Here is a 20,357-nt window from a genome sequence, read left to right as displayed (position 1 = left end):
AAGGCTCACGTGCTGTCTACTAGATCATGTGCAAAAGCAAGCTGTTAAAAGATATGTTGAGTGATGTAGTTCCAAGCCGACTGAAAATTGCTTTAGTGGTAGCTACGCCATCTGGTAGTAAATGAGACTGAGTTGTGGGCCATTTTCCATGCTGAATCCCCACTTATCCCCCAGTGAAAGACCACGGGAATAGTAGGGGATAGCAAGACCACCAGGTAGTGGGGATTAGAACTTTTAATGTTCAAATCTCCACTTATCCCCCACCTCTTCCCGTGTTCATAGTAGTGGAGAAAACATTAATAACTAACTCAAGGTGTCTCTTAGGTGGAGGTGTGTGAAGCAGGATCTGGGGGCATGCCTTCCCCCCCACAAAGGAAATTTTGAAACGTATATGCTATTTAGGTGTGACGCTAAACAACAAGCTTACATGGTCCGACTACATCCAAATCATAACTAAAAAGGCAAGTTCATCCGGACTTTATACGATAGAACTTCAATACTTGCCCAACCAACATCAAGAGCTCACTCTATTTAAGTCTTGTAAGACCGCCTCTTCTAGAGTATCAGTGCATGCAGTATTTGGTTACCACATTGTAAAAATTACATTCAACTCATTGAAGCTGTCCAGAGAAGAGCAGCTAGGTTTGCTGTTAACTGTTATTCAAGATATCAGAGTGTTACAAGCATCCTACAGCTAGATTGGGTTGTTGTAAATCTCCAATAGCCATTTCATTTTGAATCCCCAGATTCTGGGGATTTGAAGGATTGCAAACAAGCTGTGAACAAGGTCATGTGTTTCTTGCTCCTTGCAGCTTGCAAATATGCTTATGCATGATTTTTTTGTGACAGGCCAAAACCTAATATTTTTACTCTGTTTGTACAACCCCGGCCTTCTTGTTGGTGGAATTATACAAGTTTGGCTTTGAAATTTGTAGTACTTCTGGGCCCTAAAAAGATTTTTCTGTCAAGTATCTAACTACATTCGAGTTGTAACAGTTATTTTTATAACTGACTATATTATTTTCTTATCAAAATATGTACATTTTTCCTCTTATAGAGGTTGTACATTAATCAAATATAATAATAATAATAATCCATAAGTTTACTAAAATTCTGCTCTTCATAACTTTACTGTCATTGCTCTAGTTGGCAAATTACATTTTTAAAACTGTTTTCTCAGGAGTCCCTGAGTCAGCTCAGCGTGGGCAAACTAATTGTATTTCAGAGCTCAGCTATGTTTCCCGCCATTTTAGATAGTTTTAACTCAAGGTTGATCAGGCAAAACTCCATAGGTGGAGGGGGGGGAAGAGCTCGAGGGCAAGCCAACTTTTGTATGCTTTATGATATATACTGCTGCAAGTCTTAAATGACTAGACAATTTTCTGTCACGGTGCCTCATAAAATTACTAAATTAATATTCCTATAGGGTTTGGACATAAGTAGGTGATTCGCTCATTCTTCATACCTTCAGCCACAAGGGAATATGAGCCAACCCTGGTAGCTGGTTAAATGATTCTATGAGGATGGCCTTGGGAGATGTTATTTAAGTTGGAGTAAGTTAGTGGTAAATTGTGCTGGATATAAACAAGTCCATGGATGATGTTGTACATCATTATCAAGTTCATCTGGTCTCTTCTTTTATGCATGTGAAGTGACTAAAAAGGAAGTTCCTGCAAGACTTGGAATAGGCTACTGGCTAGGTTTCATCCTGGATCATTTCTCTTATGAGCCACTTCTGATACACTCCCCACTGCCATAAATCTGTGGAGGTGGTCAATACAATGTAATACAAAATGTTTATTATGTGATCCACAACAGCACATGTTTTGAATGGTTGCCCTGTTGCAAATCAGCAGCATTACACTTATCATCATAACCAGGTGCTTTCTGCTCTAGCCACTATACTTACTAAGGCTTTTACTGACTGTCCATCTATTCAAGTGTTTGCTGACTTGCATAACCACCGAGCCTGTGAAGTACCTCAAGCTACCATTCCAATTTTGATTCTGATAACTCCATATCGCCCTGATATTGTTGTGTACAATTCGCAAGTCCATTCTGTTGCTATGTTGGAATTGACTTGTCCACTAGATTCTGTCCATCATTTGGAATCAGTATGGAATAGAAAGCAATCAAAAGTTGAATATTTACAATTATTGGTAGAATTTGACAGATTAAATATCTCCAGTTACTATGAAACTGTCGAAATTTCAACACTTGGCCATTACCAACCAGCCTCCATTGGAAACTACCTTAATTTCATCAAATTTTCCAACCCTACCATAATTGTCCTCAAATCTACGGTAAGGAAATGTTTAGATTATGCTGCCTACCAAAGTATTCTAGCCTCTGAGAGGATATTTTTGGCTAGGAATAGAGTGGCTGGATGTGACTAGTATTAATTTATATATAGCTTCTTTTTATTTTATTTTTATATTCACACCCTTGCCATGCCCATGCAGGTTCTTCCTTAGGACATGGTCGCATGTGACCGAGGACTATCATACTTTCTGTAATTTATGTACTTTCATCATTTCATTCTCTCTCATGGAGGAAAACTCATATGATGAAGGGGGCAATGAAGTGTCACTATTACAAGTACTTGCATTCTGAGACAGTGAAGAATAGTACACAGAAATGTCCCTAATTCCCTTGATAACTGCTATACAACTGCATGCACTTAACCACTCAGACTGCCACGGCATAATTGTGACAGTTTGTGGGCCGCATATATCTGTGACTCACACAAGAGGTAATTACAGTGCTGGAGGAGGACAAGTAATCGGTGAAACTTAATCGTTTCCAGCATCCCTGAGAGATGAAAGAGCTGAAGGGCTGAGTTGGTGTCATGATACATATATGCCATGGATTAATTATACTGATTGTGGGTTGGAGTTGTTTCATGTTATATTCCTCTGCAGCTCCGTAAAAGCCAAGTAGTTCAAAGTAGACTAGTTAGACCAGTTTATCAGGTTACTTCACAGGTCTATGATCGAGCTCCAAACAGAAGTTGAGTACTCGTCTACTTATTTACGTAGTAGTGCTGGAACTGTACATGTGATGTTTCAACTCCCTACTATCAGCAACAAGCTGTCTATCCCATTTACAAATCAATCAACTAACTACAGGGTCAGGTCTCACAACTGTTGGATTGGAGTCACTGGACATTGAGCTGTAGTAGTTAATTGTTCAGGAATCTAGCTACTGGTTATAGGACACTGCATGAGCTATGATGCAGTTATATGGTAGAGATTGTACAATTGCAGTATTTTTAAATACATGTGTAGTATTCTTTACTTGTATGTGTCTACTGACTGTGTCACTGTAGAACCATGTAGTACTGTAGAACCATGTAGCTGACACTTTGATATTCATGGCAACTATTGCCATGCAGCTTGTGGGAAGTACACCCATGCACTGTACTTGAACTTGCTGCATAGGTATAGGTGCACCCCTTGCTTATTTTCTGTAATTTTCAGCAAAATTTGAATGTTTGAAACTGATCATGAGTATTGCAAGGTTGTTTGATCCCTTGAGAAATACTAGTGTAAATTAACTAGCTAATAGCTAAACAGTGTATGGAGTTTCCAGTTGGAGATTTTTGATGAAAACTTGAAGGCAAGGCTAGAATATTGTTACCAAGTAGAAATAGATTTTCATAAATTTTCATGATCAAGTTAATTAGGTTAGGCAAATAATTATGATTAAATTTGATCCTTTGTCCGCCTGTATCACCTTCTAATTGCTGCATCTAAATTCATTTCTGCTATAATTGATCACGTGTGCTGGAGTTCAGATGTTTAGAGAAAGTAGCAGTCATTTTTCAGCTAAGAAAACATTTTTGTAAGTGGTAAAGTGTAAGCATAAGCTTTAAAATGGCTTTTGATAATCCTTGTAGTGACAGATAACCTGCATGATGGTGCTGTGGTTCATTCACTACTGTGAAAAATGACCACCCACCCACATCAAAATTGAGGAGGTGGCTGAAAACTTGACCTTATGTTAGGTGTCATACATGCAGGCATTAAATAATACACATGAAGTTGCACACAATACTGTATATGTATAGCTACATGTACAAAGTACCTGTTCAAGTTGTATACAAAAAGCAATTCAAAGCTACAAAAAATTTCTGAAAACAGAAATGCTGCTAGTCAAACAGGTACTGGCACTGTGTAAGTGTTAACATCACAGAAGCATATGTGAATTCGTCAGAGCTCCAAAACGAATTTGGGTATTTGTATGAGTTGTAGCCATGGAAATCTACTGGTGTTGGTCTACCAAAATGTTCCTTCTTTAGCTCGTCTTCATACCATTGTTCATCCACCACTCCCATCATGCCAACACCACTATAAAAACCATTCTCAAAAGTGGGATGTATGTCAGGAGGTATAGTTGAGCCATTAAGAAAACGTCGATAGTTTGCAGGGTAATAGTAAGGATTGTCCTAGTAACAGTACACAATGATTTAATTAATACACCTTATAAGAGATGTTTAACTGACCTCGTACTCATTTCTTCTTGAAAGTGAGATGAAACCATTGTAAAGTTTGTACTTTCCAGATAGCGTATTGTTTACCAGCCAACCACATAGCTGCTGGATAATGGTGCGTACAGCGGGTTGAGTATCTGGACTCAGCTTGAAACCATCTCTCCAAATATAGAGAAGTGCATTAGCTGCCATAGAAGTTGAGAAAATTCGATCCTCGGTGCGATTCACAGGCATACCTAGAAGCATACAACAGATAATCAATATACACAATCACACGTCTATAGTTGCGTACCAGAAATGTCTACATCATTATTTCCTATATAGCCATCATAATATGCAAGACCATTTTCATCATGATTAGCTTGTTGCAAGATCTCTTCAGTAATATTGTTTCTCAAAACTGGTTCAAGCTTAGTTAGAGCTGTATTCAGTTCTGTATAAGGCAGTTTCTGGTCAGTTGCTTTTAGAAGCTGAGTGGTACGTGCAACAAACCAGTAGGTAACAATCTTGGAATAATAGTACAGATTGGAAAAATCTGGTCTACTAGAAAAATTGTGAGTTATTTCATATTCAATGTAGTCCACTGTGTCTAAATACAATTGTGAGTCAAACCAATCTTCTGGCAAAGTCCAGTTAGACAGTGCAGCGACTGTGATCCCATACAGTACATTAGCTGCCACAGGTACAACAACGTTATTGACATTGGAGGGCATATACATATGCTTACTGAATGTCATTACATTTTCTGTAAAACTGGTAATCCAAGTTGATGGTAATTTTAGAGTGGTATGTCCATCGTTTTTCTTTTCGTTTAGATAATGTCTAAGATAAAGATACATCCTTGAATCAGTAAGGTTTTGATCAAGATCATTGGTAAAAGGCTGATAACTGTAGTTGCTAAGTGCTTGTATACCATCTCCAATGAATTCGTTGTCTTGTAGCCACTTTAAGTAAGATTTCTGGTATTTCGAATTTTGTAAAAGATAGCCAAGTCCAATGTAACTTAGTGTGCTATCTGCATCAGGTGGGCTGGCTAAGAATTGCACCAATCTTTGCCTGTGTAAAATGAAGAAGAATTACAACAATTTCTAAACATACATGTTTAGTGAAGTATGACAGATGGACTATAATTAATCACCACCGTTATACACATTTCTTAAAACTTCCACAAGTTAACATTACATGAGCACTTACACTGAATTTGTAAATTCCTCCAAAACTTTAGACTGATTAACTAACCCAACATCTTTCATCAACCAAGTCAACACATTAGAAGCAGTTTCTTCACTATCAGCTATATTTCTAACATTGGTACAATGGGTGGTCCAAAATTCAACAGATCTGTTATAAAACTCTGGCCAAAATGTCATTATGGAAGATCCCATTCTTTTATTGTAATCATGAAACTTGTTTAGGCCTTCCAGTGCAAGCAACAGCTGCCTGTCTCCAATGTCCGGTCCCCCAGGTATGGATGCTGCTTCCAGTTGCATTATGACTAACCACAGTGACATAAAAATATTATTGTCATAGATTTTCAGATTATCACGTAGCAGTTCTGACTCTGGATTACCAACAAAGTTGAACATAAGATGTGATCGATATAGACCCTGCTGCCTCTCCCATTGTATGCCTGGAATAAATTTAGCACCTTTTTTCTCCTACAAATAAAAGAAATTGCTACAATATACCAATATAAGAACAAAGCTAAAAGTAGTCTAAATGTACATGTAACCTTGTAGCACATCAATTATCTGGTGAGCAATAAGATGACATGGCAGAGGTTATACCAGCAGGGATATTAAACATGTATATATGTCATTACTATAATTTGTATAGATCGCTACTGAACACATAGATGATTGTGTGTGCAGTAAAATACTAGTCTGATAAAACATCTAATATTATTGTACTAATGAAAGAATTTAAATTAATATAAAAAAAGCCTTTAAAAGAAAGAAGAACTAGCCCTTCATGTACCATACTCTACTTTGTGTGGTTTAGACTGCACCTACAGATCTAGAGCTATAAAACAGGACCTTCAGAACAAAGAATTGAGAAAAAGTGGGGCTAGTAGACAGTTCCAGGATGTCCTACCCCCACTGCTAGGTCAACTGTGTATGGAACATGACCCGTAAAGGAATGACCAGAGAACCCCTTATAACATGATGGCAGAGTGCAACAAGCAAAGCTAGCTTATAGGGCAAGAGGAAGCTTAAAGCCGGACAGTTATAAGCCACAGTAGTCCTACTATAGTTGAACAACATCAACATCACTTATTCCACTTGATAGTGCCATCTACAACACTGCCAACTTAAATTGGGACACTTTAATAAATTTTTAGATGTCATAACTGAATTTTTGTAATGTATTCATGCTATACATGTGTCCATATGCACTTTTGTCTCTTACAAATAGTGTACACACGTGTACCCATGTGGTTTACGTATGCTGCTGCTATATTTTAAACTGATGTTTTAGTTATTATTATGATTACAGTACTTGGTAAAGGCAGAGCCTGTATACCAGAAGACCTTATAAGGCCTAAGATGTTTATATTAACTTCACTAAGTTAGCTACCACCCAGCTATCAATGGGTAATCCAACATTAGAAGGGTCATTTGGGGCACCCCTTTATCCTTTCCATTTTTACTGCTGTATTTAAAAATGAAATACGGATTCAAGCAATTTAGTGAAACAAGAGATATGAATGATGGTATTACAACATAGTTCTGTGGGAAAATATGTACATTGGTAATTAATAACAATTATTTTCCTAATTACCATCATTCATATCGTTAGTTTTTATTGTGGCTTGGATCCCTACTTCTTAAATTAAATACACTAGTTTGTTATCTTTTTTTGATATAGCATATAGACACGCGTGACTGTTTGAACATGGATGTTATATTAGGGTTTTGAATTTTGATAACGCAGTCAACCTAAGATATCTATCAGAAGTTTAATTTAACTAAATCTGACCTATCCCGTGGTCGAACGGCCCTGTAGGTGTGAAACCCCACAAAACCAGGAGCAACTGTATGCTTTGTTTTTGTAGTTTGTGTGTTGTTAAGTATGTTGGGCTGTACTTATAATAGGCTTTTACTCTTCCCTGGGTGGTGATCTAACAGCAACTGAGGCGTGACATGCATGCCATGCAGCCAACTCGGCTTGGGCCGACTGGATTCTATTACAGTAATGTACAATGAGCATCCTTTGTTTTTTTTACGCTTTCATGACAGAGTTTGTATGCCTCCTGGTTTTGCATGAATTCTCCTGATTTTGTGTGGCTTCTCCTGGTTTTGTTTGGCTTCCACAACTCACTAGCTAGTTAATACATGCAAATCCGAAGCAGAGCAGAACATAGGATTTCATACCTTTGTGCAGGAGTGTCCTAGTTTTGTGCGGCTTCTTTCCTACAGCTCCTGGTTTTGTTTGGCTTCCACAACTAGAACATTAGATTTCATTCTTACTTCTGTGCAGGAGCAGTTTAAATGGATTCTCTCCTTGTTTTGTGGTCTTCACTTACCAGCTAAGGAAATAAATAATTTTTTTCTATCTTGCATGACTGTAACACAGCAGATAACTCTAGCTGCATGTTCTCAGTCTTTGGCTCAATAGTTAGTTAGCACTAGAGGGTTCAGTTTAGCTGCAGAGCAGCAGAAATAGCAAAAAGTACGCAGGGGGTAGCTAGTAGTAGCAACTAGCAAGTAGTTTTTATTAGTAGCTATTAAAGTACATATAGTAGTAGCAGCAAGTAGTAGCAAGTATAGTATAGCTGTACTAGCAAGTATTAACTGTAGTATAGTAGTAACTGGTAGTATAGTAACTATAGTGGTAGCAGCAAGTATAGTAGTAGGAGCAGTAAAAGCAGTAGCAGTAGCAGCAATAAGCAGTAGGTAGAGCAGCAAAAGGAGCTCATATCCTGCATGCAGTAGCTAACTGGCGCAGATAGTACACAAGTATAGTATATAGCACAGGAAAAGGAGTTGCAGTGGCTAGTAGCAGTAGTAGAAGCAGCAAAGCAGAAACAGTATACATGCACTTCGAAATTGAACGCAGGGAAGCACGCATCCCTAGGGATATATGTGCGGGGAACGCCTTACCTGGGGAACGTAATACCCAGGGAAACATATATCACTGTGACTTGTAGATTGCTAGCCAGTTAGTGATATGTGTGTGGGGAAACACGGATCCCTAGCGATATATGTGCGAGGAACACAAAACTAAGGGAAACATATATCACTGACAGCAGAACATTGGATTTCATTCTTAGGCCACTCCAAATAAATCCTCTGTTTCCCGTCCACCGCCCGCATCTAGTTACTGTCAGCTCTAAATATTCCATTATTCCGTATTCTTCCATTATTTTCTGGTTATTGTTGCATACTGACAGGCTCACTTGAAACCCTGTCGGCTCACATGTCAGCAGTGCTATCAAGTCGGCACAAACTTCACATTTGCGCTATTTTTGCAACTTAAAAAGGAAGGAACAAGCTTAAGCATGCTTTTATGCAGTTTTTAATGGTTGTGCCAGGCAAATAATGACTTGAAAAGCTGCCAATCTTATAATGAAATAATGGAAATGGACCACCCGCCTGCATGCAAATACGCTTGAGTCCAGGACGGGGAACAGAGAATTTATTTGGAGTGGCCTTACTTTGAATTCTCTCCCAGTTTTGTATGGCTTCTTTCCTACAGCTCCTAGTTTTGTTTGGCTTCCACAACTGGCTTAATACAAATCCGAAGCAGAACGGAACATCGGATTTCATTCTTAGACCATTCCAATTCGAGCTTTGCAAAATGGTTAATTCAGTTCAGAAATATAACTACACACATGCGCATAATGTTATATCATGTGATTACGTGGCATGGCTTCTTGATTTGTGAATTGTATCATATCCATTTCAATCATCTAGTGGTATTTTGTTTTAACATTGTACTTGGTAAGTATTTATAGTACAGGTATATTTGTACATGTTATATATTGTAGCTATAAAACACTGTTGTTGCTTTTTATAGTTCAATGACAGTTTTGGGGTGAATTGTACAGTTATAAGCCGGGGCGAGCTGGGGTACCAGCAGAGTACTTTTCTGATGTATATGGAACAGATACTAGTTAGGAATATTACCCTAGCTTGATATGATGCTGCAATGTGAAGAATGTGACAGTTGGAGATTGGACATAAGCTTAAAAGAGCCCAACATTTACAGCTCGAAAGAGCTTCTTTAAGAGATTACACTTTTTTTTACATGTGGTGCATCAATGAGTGATCTCGAGTTACTAGAGGGACTTGATGTTTATGCAAGAGATATAGCTTGTGGTGTTTGAAAACTTGTATTACATTGCGAAGTATCCACCTATTTGTGTCTATTGTGCAAAAGATATTGAATGGAGTGAAAAGGAATATTATCCCCAATGTGTTGACTGTAGACAACCCAAAATTCAAAAATCATATGTACTCATATTGTACTGTCGTATCCTACCAGTTTTTGTAACTATGATGTCACTTACTTATTTTATTCAACATGATAATAGTGAAATGTTTACAATACTTCTTCATAATTTTGTTGCTTTGCTGCTGAATTCCACCCGCCCACATCTAAAATTTAATTTTAAGGGACCAGCAACATAAATACCAATTGGAGCGGCCATACTTTTGTGCAGGAACAGTTGAGTGCTATAACCGTGTAACTGAGAAATTGGTGCCAGAATGAGTAGAGTTAGAATCACGATAAGAACATAAGATTTCATATTTCAGGCAGGATTTCATTGAAGGTGTATGAGATGACCCCTCGGGATTTTGGGGTCCAAAAATAGGTTTTTGTCCTCAAAGACCAAATGAATGATAGCCAAAACTTTCTCACACCACAGTAGTAGTCACCCATCAACAAAGAAGTCACACATTAACTATTGTAGAGAACAGTCAAGAAGCGTGGCTGCTGGTTCTTCACTCAGTCCGGATAGGGTTGAGTAGGAGGTCCATTGGGCTGTCCACGCCGTGAAGTTGGTGCCGTGATCCACGTCGAGGTCCAACTTTGGTAGGTCGCTCAGTCGGAATACATAAGGCATCTGGCCCGCTAGGAAGAAAACACAAGGGAGAAAGACTGTGTAACAATATGGCGTCACCTTTACGGGTGCCTCACACCGGCACCAGGGATTTGCTCCGAGGATTAGATAGGTTACCCACGCTAGAACGTGGCTGCTCGCAGCACCATGTAGAGAACAGTCAAGAAGCGGAACACGAGGCCTTAAGGATGATCACGTAATTATATCCAATCAAACATACGCAATCTTACAACACTATCAGGCGTGATACAAGTGGGCGTGTGTGTGCAATAGTCACGTGTGTGCGTAGTGCCTATATATTGTATAAGTGTTCTGTCTCTTACAACTATGGTTAATTCTGAGACTGTTAACCATCTGGGTGAGACCGGTATTGGGAAAAAATCGCCCAAAATAGCACCCTTTTACAATCACTGGCTCTCTCAACTACTTAAAGTCTGAATTCTTGGCATAAAAGCAACTCTTATGATACATACATACAACTTGTTGTCAAGAGTTTTGTGACCTGTGTTGTAGTCTCGCACCACCTGCCCCTATTCTAGGTATAGGAATGGGCGGCGCGAGACTACCTTCATTGCTAGAAACTATAGAAATAAATTAATAGGCGTTTATTCTAATAATTTCAGGCCCACACGATTGGGTATGGCTGATAGCACTATTATACCAAAATCACATAAGATATATATAAGTCAAGTTACTGTTGAAACCACTACAAAAGATATCAAGTTCGAGATCAAGTGTAGTTAAATCACCATCTACTATATAAAGCTGAAATTCTGTCTGTCTGTCCGTGATCCAGCTAACTCCCGAACAGTAGCACCGATTGATCCCGAATTTGCTACATATTAATCACCATCAAGCTGGCACCAGGAAGTTTATTAATAGGAATTTCTAGCATGTCCCGTTTGCTGCACAGCACCGAAAAATTGCCATTACCCCAAGTTCGTAAATAGGTTTTTCGAGCACAGGTACTTCCCACTACATGGAATGGCTATTGCAGCCCTACTGCCCTACGCCGTTAATCTTATGGTATAATTAAAAATTTTTTTTCTCCAGCCTTAATGGCACTCCCTTCCACCCACACGTCTCTATGGAAAACAAGCTAGAGGAAAAACATAAAAGGGGAAAAAGAAAGAATTTACCTACAGAAAAGACACCTAAAAGAACCTACAGAAGCCCAGGGAATGTCAGTGAACTGGTAGATGCCCCTGTGTGACAGCAAGATCTATTGCTGGGGGCACACCAACATGCTTAGAGCGTGATCGAGAACCACGGATGCACATGATGGAGGAGCGAAGCAAGGAGAGCCCCAAACTTCAATGGAGCCAGCCCATCACCACTGAATATGGGGAACTCCACTTCTCACTAAGTAATTGAGCCAAATGCTTATAGGTGGTAGTGGCTGCTTTCCCCATTCCACCGGAGGAAGAAAAAACTAATGGGGTAAAGCTGCCATGCTCTACTTCATGTATACGCTCCTCATAAGCAGTGTTGGGCAAGTTACTTTGTAAAAGTAACTAGTTACATATTACATATTACTTGCAACTGAACTATTTAGTTACAGTTACATATTACCCATAAAATAAAGTAACTGTAATAATATTACATATTATATTACTTTGTGTCCACAGCCTTAAGCTGTCACGTGTGAAACTACCACCTTATCACGTGACATGATTGCGCTGTTGGACAATATGCAAATTTTGGTTATAAGTAAGAAGCTGGTGAATAAGCTTCATTCAGTAGGCCTCGTTACTTCGCTGTGGCTAGGCATTACTCAGAGGATAACTAACGAGATTAGTAACTTCGTTACTTGTAGTAATAATATTACGTAATATTAGACTCGTTACAGTAACTATATTACTTAGGTAACGCGTTACATTTGTAAGTAAAGTAGCTTGCGTTATATTACCTGTTTTTATAGCGTATTTCGTTATATTACTTTGTTACCACAAAAGTAATAATATTACGTAACGCGTTACATAAGTAGCACGTTACTCCCAACACTGCTCATAAGCATGATGCTGCTCAGCCTCATGCCTACGAAAAGTGGCAGCCAAGGTGGTGGACTGATTGGAAGCTGCAAAGAATTAAAAACGCGAACATCAAAAAAGGTGAGATGATGTAAGCACCTCCAAAAACCACATGCTCTGATATCCACTCTGGCATTATCATCAAGCACAGCTGAACGGTGATGCATAACCTCACCAGACAGGGCATGTAAGTGAGGCTCCACCTGGACATCATGGCACACTTATGTCATCAAACTAGCAGTCAAATTGTGTACTTCATTTACGTTATTATACACACCCCTTGGTGGTAGTTACATGGTGAATTCTACCACTATGGTGTTACTATGGAATATATAAGTCTTAAACATTTTCTGACACATGCCACGCCCACACTTCGTCAGTAATTAACTTCAAACTCTACAAGCCTACTCTTTACCTCAAATTGTTTATCCAGTGGTGGAATTCATGCCTGCAACTATTGAACTAGCCTTACAATTCAGCAAGAAAGCAAACAGACAGGAAAGTCGAAGTATAATATAGCATGAATTTACGGAAAGATGCTTACCTTGGAATCCCGTTGCTATGTCAATAGTAATGATGTCAGACGTGTGTGACGTGCTGAACAATTCTAAACAATGCATAATGAAGGAAAGCGAGTTTCTGTGTTTCTTGAATGGTAAATAGGTGGATCACAGCAAAGTCGAAGAGTAACAGTGAGGCATCTCTGCCTGGAGTGACGTCCATTTTACAAAATCCATGCCAAGCAACACAAACTCGCGGCTAAAGAGGAGTGATATCTTTCAGTGGCCTCCTGGAATATGAACTCTGAAGAAGAGTAAGAACAGCAGGCCTGAACTGAATGGGATAGGAATACAGCTTTGAGTGAGCCAAAGACAAACGAAAGCAATTGGGAGAACTCAGCTTTTTTATTTATTTATTTATTTATTTGAGTGAGCCAAAGGCAAAAGAAACAAACGTAGCTAGCTAGGAAGAATTGGCAAGGAGCTACTAGGAGTGATTGAGGCTATGAGTGAGGGGGAACTGGAACTACCCATGCTGGAACTTAATAACTCCCAAGTGAATTTCTTTAAACTAAAGGTCTGCTAATACCTGTTGTTTTCCGTGCGCTACTATCCATCTGCTGCACTAATGAGCACACAGAGCTTACATCCTGACATGATCAACATGGCAACTTTAATTCAACTTCACTATATGGACGCACAATCTACTCCATGTACACTTGCAGTTTAATTTTTGTTTTACAAATGCATTTAGCTACACTGTAAAAATTTAGTAGTGAATTGCTCTGCCACAATACTCACTACTTTTTGCAGTGAACGTCACTACTTGGTTGTCAATGTAGTAACGTTCACTACAAAATTAGTAGTGAACGTCACTACACAAAAATAGTGAGCATTGTGGCAGACATTAGTAGTGACGTTCACTACATTTAGTAGTGACGTTCACTAGTTTGTTTTTACTGTGTATACATGCATGCATGTGTGTATAAGCTTGAATATATACTGTACAATTAGTGCTATAGTCGTGAGCTATATGGATTACAGATACGGACACTACAGCATATTATGACATGTATGGTTAGGTACAACAAAATAATACAGTACTCGACACCTCCATGAAGGGAAGGTGTACCAATCACTCATTTCAACCTGCACGAAGGGCAGGTACCACAGCTAAACGGAAGCAAATGGGAGTTGTCGAGGCTATGAGTGAGCCGAGAAACTGAGTGAGTAGAATAGAATTTATAGTTTGCACTTGGGCACAGCAGATGGATAACAGTGGTAAACTACAGGTATTTGCAGGCCCGCCTTCAGTCCAGCTTTAATACCCTTAATCACATGATCAGCTGGCAACTTTAATTCAACTTCAATCACACGTATGCACAAACCAACTCCATATGTCACATATGTACAATTGCTGTTTGCTTTATTTGTGTGTGTGTGTGTGTGTGTGCGTGTGTGTGTGTGTGTGTATGTGTGTGTGTGTGTGTGTGTGTGTGTGTGTGTGTGTGTGTGTGTCAATGTCAGAAAGATTATACATCAACTTGAATGCCAGCTGCATCAATAATATTATTAGTGTTATAGTTGGTGAGCTAAATGGATTACAGACATGTACACTAGAGTGTATTTTGCTTCTACAGCAATACATATATGTTTAAGTACAAACAATACAACAGGCACAGTTATATAGCTCAACCTGCACGAAGGGCAGGTACCACAGCTAGTAAGGTGGTAAGGATGAAATCACATGAGCCTGAAGTTATTAGCCTATTACAGTTTCTAAGGAGATGAAGATCACAAAACTCTTGACAATAAATTGTATGTATGTAGCGTAAGAGTTTTACACCAAGAATTTGGGTTTTAAACAGTTGAGAGAGCGAGTGATGGGAAAAGGGTGCCATTTGGGCAATTTTTGCCCAATACCAGTCTCACCTAGATGGTTAACAGTCTCAGAATTAAACCATAGTTGGTGTGTGACTTCTTTGCTGATGGGTGACTACTACTGTGGTGTGAGGAAGTTTTGGCTATCATTCATATGGTCTTTGTGGACAAAAACCCATTTTTGGACCCCAAAGTGCTGCCTAAATGATGCAGTGACGGCTTCACCAATCAAATTACCAATACTTTTTGGTAAAGGTTTCCTCACAGAGGAAGGTTGAAGTGCAGTATTGTGATAAAAGATCATCATTTCTAGGAGTTACAGCTTGTAATCTTGTGAATTTCACATATTTCGATTGATTTCCACCCCAAGAAGGCGGTAGAATTTACCGCCACTGCAGTTGTATTCAAGTGAGAGTTGGTTCAACATGTTACAGCAGTTAGTAAATTATTTTGAAGATGTTGATTTTTTACATTGGTAACCCTAATTTACGTACAGTTTGTATCATGTGATCATTCTCATGTGATGCCTGGTATTTAAACGAGGAAATGGCGCTGGATCAGATATGTGTGGGAGATTAATAATCTATGGATCAGAGCACTGGTTCAGACATGGCTGGGGACAACAAAGTGATATGTAAAATAAAAGAGTAACAGAATGTTTTGACTACCTGGCACCTACAAGTGTTATTTGAGTTGTGCTTGAGGGAAATGATCATGTGATGCTATGGATACACTGCAAGACAAAAATAGAGAACAAGTGACTATGTGTGGTTGAACACTAAAAGATAGTGACATTCCAGTGTCTTCAAAGATAACAGATACCAGAATTCAATGGATATGTCAGTGTGCTCAACTACTTCTAGTGTGTGGCATAGCAGATGGTGGCAGAATGTATGTACAGATACAATTAAGAGCAACTAAGCCTGCATTAAACAGGTGGAATAGATAGAAAGCATAGGTACACAACTACACATTGTAGGAATCTGGACCGGTCGGTACGACCCAGGTGGTAGTTGGTTAGCCTAGTGGATAACTGATCACGATGTATAAAACATGCAATTTGTACAGACAGATCATTATACCATATAAGTACAGTCCCATGATGAGCATAATTAGGTAGGAATGTGGCTGTTGGTCACATGTCTGGTTACTATCCTACACACATTAATTATCAGCCTAAGGGCACATTTTATGTACGTACATACATTATGGTTGTTCTCTCCATCAGGTTGCACGGGATGGATGGCATGCAGAACTTTGTTGATCTCACTCCTGGCAAAGGCTACAGGTTGAGAGCTCTGTACTAGAGGTGGCCACTACAATGAGGTGGCCTTATTAAAGAGGTGGTGCACTTTTATCAACATTTGCTAGTGAAAATTTTATCACGTGATAGAGGACTGGGGATCAGACGATTCTAACAGTGAAGATATAATGCAAGGCACGAAACTTGGTCGCTATTCCGGTGGTACCTTATGCTACTACAAAAACAGTTGGCAGGACAATTCTGAGGAAACCAACTTGAAGTCCAACTGTACAGCTATAGCTAGCTACAATTAAATGAGTGGGAATTGGAGTGTTGGATCACAGAGAAAAATCATCCTTGCATGTAGTCTACTCTCATGCAAGAGGCCCTAGTTACCCAGGGAGAAATCATGTGCAAGACATGCAAGTCTTCAAGCAAGATTCTTGCATGAAAAATGCCTCTTTTCTTGCACGATTCTTGAAAGCAATGCAAACCTAGCTTGCAAGAAACTTGCAAGTACAAGATATGATGAAAAAAACTATGACATCATGCAGTCAAAGAAAGAGTGCAAGATTCTTGCACGTAAAATATCCGCAAGTTTCTTGCAAATCACTTGCAGTCTTGCAAAAATCTTGCAACTCATTTTTCCCTAGGTAGCAAGCTAGCTATCTACTATCAAACGTCAGAATCTCTCTCACAGCTTTTCCTGTATTAGCTAATTTTTCCTTGGGCAACTATCTCCAGCCACAGATTGTAGCTAAAGGATTCGCTATACTCCAACTGAGTGTTGAGACCAGTGGTGATTCTAGACCTGACCTGCAGGGGCGGCCAAGTAGGGAACAGCATTGTATGGCTGTAATATAAAGTAGAATTTCAGGGGGATCTGGGGGTGCAACCCCCAGAAGCTAAAGGAGTTTTGCAATTTGAAGGCATGAAAACAGCCTAAAATTTATGCTAAAAGCATGAAAAATGCTCAAAATAACAGTGCCTATCCTATACTGCAACTCCCCCCCCCCTCCCAAGATTTTAAAACTTATTTTTCAGCAGGGGCCATGGCCCCCCTTTAGAATCGCCTATGGTTGAGACTTGCCGGTGGGAATTAGGGTGCTAGCTATCCACTTTGCCATTGTTAACTACGCTGTTGTTGAAAAAGTAAAACAATCAAAAGAAGAAATAAACTAACACAACCACTACATGACATGATGTATGATCACTACAGTTCCAAATAGCTTACCAGGCCTGCCTCTATCCGGATTCTGAGTGCTTCAATCAAATCTTTAGTCTTATCTTTGAAATTGCAAGCTGACTCTTCACAGAGTACCAAGTGCACTACTAGCAAAAGGGGAAGAACGTCCCGAAGGAAATGGAATCTACAAAGCATCATATGAATGACGATGGCTAGCTTTAGCTACTGGTCGATTGGTGCAGACGTAATAAACAACCGACTCTCTATTATCTTTTGATTGGTGCGCTCGGATTGGTGTAACACAGCTTATAGCTAATAACTTCATCATAACAAAAGGCGAGACAAAAGCCAAAGGTCAAGTCAGTAATATGTGTATATAGCTATCGTGGGACAGCAGCGGAAACGGAAACGCACGACGTGGTGATGTTTTAACCTGCATGATGAGGTGGGGTCTAATCGACGGAACGGAAAGAGGCAGAACGGAATCAGGGGCTAAACTACGGTGTCACAGTGATATGTGTTTCCCCGCGTTTTGTGTTCCCCGCACACATATCACTAGGGATCCGTGTTTCCCCGCACACATATCACTAACTGGCTAGCAATCTACAAGTCACAGTGATATATGTTTCCATGTACCCCAGGTAAGCGTTCCCCGCACACATATCTCTACATATCTCTGTATAGGGATGCGTGTTTCCCTGACGTTCAGTTTCGAAGTGCATCATAGATATTCTATGAGTGCATGTACGTATACTGTTTTTGCTTTGCTGTTTCTACTACTGCTACTAGCCACTGCTGCCCCTTTTCCTGCTGCTACTTGTCTACTAGCTGCGCCAGCTATACTGTATGCAGGATCTGAGCTCCTTTTGTGCTATACTTAGACTATATAGTTGCTGCTACTGCTATAGTGCTCCTATACTTTCTGCTACCACTATAGATATACTACTTGCCACTATACTACCAGCTACTATTCGCTGCTATACTATATGCTTGCTGCTACTATAGCTAACACTTGCTAGTAGCCTAGTACAACTATATACTATACTTGCTACTACTTGTTGCTACTAGTACTGAAGTGAAGACAAATATGTATGAGAATGGATTGGAAGTAGAGAACTAACACACATACAATAATAAAAATTAAGTTAGCTACTATACTGTCTAATGTTTTCTGCAAATAGTTTGATGTAATTCTATAAACAGTATATAGAATTTGGCTTCGGCCATTTCCAAATAGCATGTGTGTCCATTTGTCACATTTCACCTGTGAAGAGAAAACAAGAAAACGTAGCTAAATCCAACACTCACATTATATGCTCGCATACCCAATCACAATAGTATGGATGGCTTAAATTTTCATCTCCTGTATGCTAACATAATATTTTCTTGTCCATGCAGATATCTTGCAATGGATTCATACCTGTACAGTAAAGTGACTTTGAAAGTACATAACTGACTGGAAAATCTGTAAAGCAAAAATCTGAGATCTCTCATAATAAAATCTCTCAAGTAGTGCAAACCCTGCATGTCCAGTGAAAATCTCTCAAGTATATAGCTAAAAACTACTTGAATATGAATTTAGCATGCATGCATGCACACAAGTATTAGCTCAATGTACACGACTGATGCATACAAGAGATATAATATGCAGTGCAGCTCTTAGAATTGCATTGAATTAAGACCGACTGCTTGTCTTTATTGGTAACACAATGCATTCTATTGTATAGCTTATAGATTCACAGACATGCAGCATATAACATGTAGCAGGGTATAGATGAATCCTATTTTGTGTGCCAAGAAACAGAGAATTAATGAAATATGGAGGAGACTAAGTGTGGTGCTTGACTAGACATTGGGTAGCCTGCAGTTTGAATCCTGGGGTAGGAGTGATTTTCCTTTCTTTGGCCCATTTTCGGTTCATCTTATTGGCTGTGTTATAAGTATGTCAAAGTCTACATATGTTAGCTCAAAGGCTGCAGCCGCACTAGTTGCTATCAGATCTTCATGCTGGACACTGTAAAGTAAAAGTAAAAATTAAATTGCTTCATCAAGAATGTAAAATGTACAATTTAAATTCGGTTTCAGCTATACACAAAACACCAGTAGTAGCAAGCAGTATAGCAACAGTAGCAACTGCAGTAACAGCAAGCATGTATAGCTATAGTGTAACAGGAGGTGGATTAACTCCGTTAAAGGTATCTGGAGGTGGAGGTGGATTGGGAGGTGGATTAGAGTGTATCTGGAGGTGGATTAACTCCGTTAAAGGTTTTCGACGCCCTCTGCTCCCTCTTCAGGAAGACAGTTTAATTGTGGATGATGATGCTAAGGCCACTGTATTTAACCAGTATTTCCAATCTGTGTTTACAGCCGAAAGGTTGTCAGATCTGAGCTCTGTACAATCTTCTACTACTGCCCAGTCTTCAGTTATTGATTCCATCAATTTTACATCAGATGATGTTTTTCAGGAATTAATTAACCTTGATGTCTCTAAGGCTTGTGGTCCTGACCTTATTCCTCCATTATTATTAAAGAAGGCAGCTGCTTACATTAATTTGTGTACCTTTGTCTAAACTGTTTAATCAGTCAATGTTAACTGGAAAGTTGCCACAGGATTGGGTCACTGCTAATGTTGTTCCTGTATTTAAGAAGGGTGATCCACGTCTTTCTAGTAACTACAGACCTATTAGTCTCACATCTATTATTGTTAAGGTGATGGAGAGAATTATTTGTTGTCAAATTGGATCTGCATGCCCTTTCCAATCACTGTAGACTTTAAAGTAAATGTCAACATGGTTTTCGCCCAAACCATTCTACCATTTCCTTATTGTTGTCTGTGATTCATAGCTGGGCCCTTTGTCTTGAACGTCGGAGTACTACCCACTGTATATATATTCCTTGATTATGCAAAGGCCTTTGACTCTGTCCTTCATGAGCGTCTGCTTATTAAACTCAATGCAA

At 39.2% G+C, this 20,357-nt stretch overlaps 1 protein-coding gene across 1 annotated transcript; it reads right to left on the bottom strand.

The window, feature by feature from the left end:
- Positions 1-4,016: 4,016 nt before the first annotated feature.
- LOC136261855 (uncharacterized) lies at positions 4,017-17,734 on the bottom strand. Its single transcript, XM_066055936.1, has 5 exons — positions 17,448-17,734; positions 5,687-6,150; positions 4,785-5,548; positions 4,505-4,728; positions 4,017-4,447 (listed from the first exon to the last, which is right to left on the bottom strand). Exons 1-5 carry the CDS (start codon positions 17,595-17,597, stop codon positions 4,151-4,153), a joined length of 1,899 nt encoding a protein of 632 aa, XP_065912008.1. The 5' UTR covers positions 17,598-17,734; the 3' UTR covers positions 4,017-4,150.
- Between the last annotated feature and the right edge of the window lie 2,623 nt (positions 17,735-20,357).

This window comes from Dysidea avara, chromosome 7, assembly GCF_963678975.1.
Source record: "Dysidea avara chromosome 7, odDysAvar1.4, whole genome shotgun sequence".
NCBI lineage: Eukaryota > Metazoa > Porifera > Demospongiae > Dictyoceratida > Dysideidae > Dysidea > Dysidea avara.
This window is presented reverse-complemented; position numbering and strand designations above follow the sequence as displayed.

What these genes read in the sequence shown, in the direction of transcription:
- LOC136261855 (XM_066055936.1), bottom strand. Translation starts at nt 17,597, where the DNA reads ATGATGCTTTGTAGATTCCATTTCCTTCGGGACGTTCTTCCCCTTTTG. An exon ending in TCCGGATAGAGGCAGGCCTG is followed by an intron (nt 6,151 to 17,447) that starts GTAAGCTATTTG and finishes TTTTATTTGTAG; the next exon opens with GAGAAAAAAGGTGCTAAATT. An exon ending in GAGGAATTTACAAATTCAGT is followed by an intron (nt 5,549 to 5,686) that starts GTAAGTGCTCAT and finishes CATTTTACACAG; the next exon opens with GCAAAGATTGGTGCAATTCT.